The sequence below is a fragment of the Myotis davidii genome, unplaced genomic scaffold (genome assembly GCF_000327345.1).
Source record: "Myotis davidii unplaced genomic scaffold, ASM32734v1 scaffold67, whole genome shotgun sequence".
Classification (NCBI taxonomy): Eukaryota; Metazoa; Chordata; class Mammalia; order Chiroptera; family Vespertilionidae; genus Myotis; species Myotis davidii.
The window spans coordinates 433,866-434,099 of NW_006298521.1; the positions used below are offsets into that span (position 1 = coordinate 433,866).

The following is a 234-nucleotide window of genomic DNA, read 5'->3' on the forward strand; positions in this document are numbered from 1 at the left end:
GCCCTACTGCGAGGTGACCGCCCGCAGCTTCCCGCCCCGCTCCTTCGTCACCTTCCGCGGCCTCCGGCAGCGCTTCCACTTCAGCGTCTCGCTCACGTGAGTGTGTCCCCGCGGGACGTGCCCCCTGCAGGACATGTTTCCCCGCGGGACGTACCCCCCACCTGCAGGATGTGTCCCCGCAGGACGTGTCCCCCCGCAGGATGTGTCCCCCGACAGGATGTGTCCCCCCACAGG

General features: G+C 70.1%; 1 protein-coding gene across 1 annotated transcript in view; it reads left to right on the top strand.

Annotated features, from left to right (window-relative positions):
• CELSR1 (cadherin EGF LAG seven-pass G-type receptor 1) overlaps positions 1–234 on the top strand; it is a gene marked incomplete at its 3' end in the record, with an annotated part of 131,659 nt that overhangs the window by 79,783 nt on the left and 51,642 nt on the right. Inside the window, 1 exon segment of the mRNA XM_015570733.1 lies at positions 3–96. Within this exon segment, the coding sequence (XP_015426219.1) occupies positions 3–96 (94 nt within the window).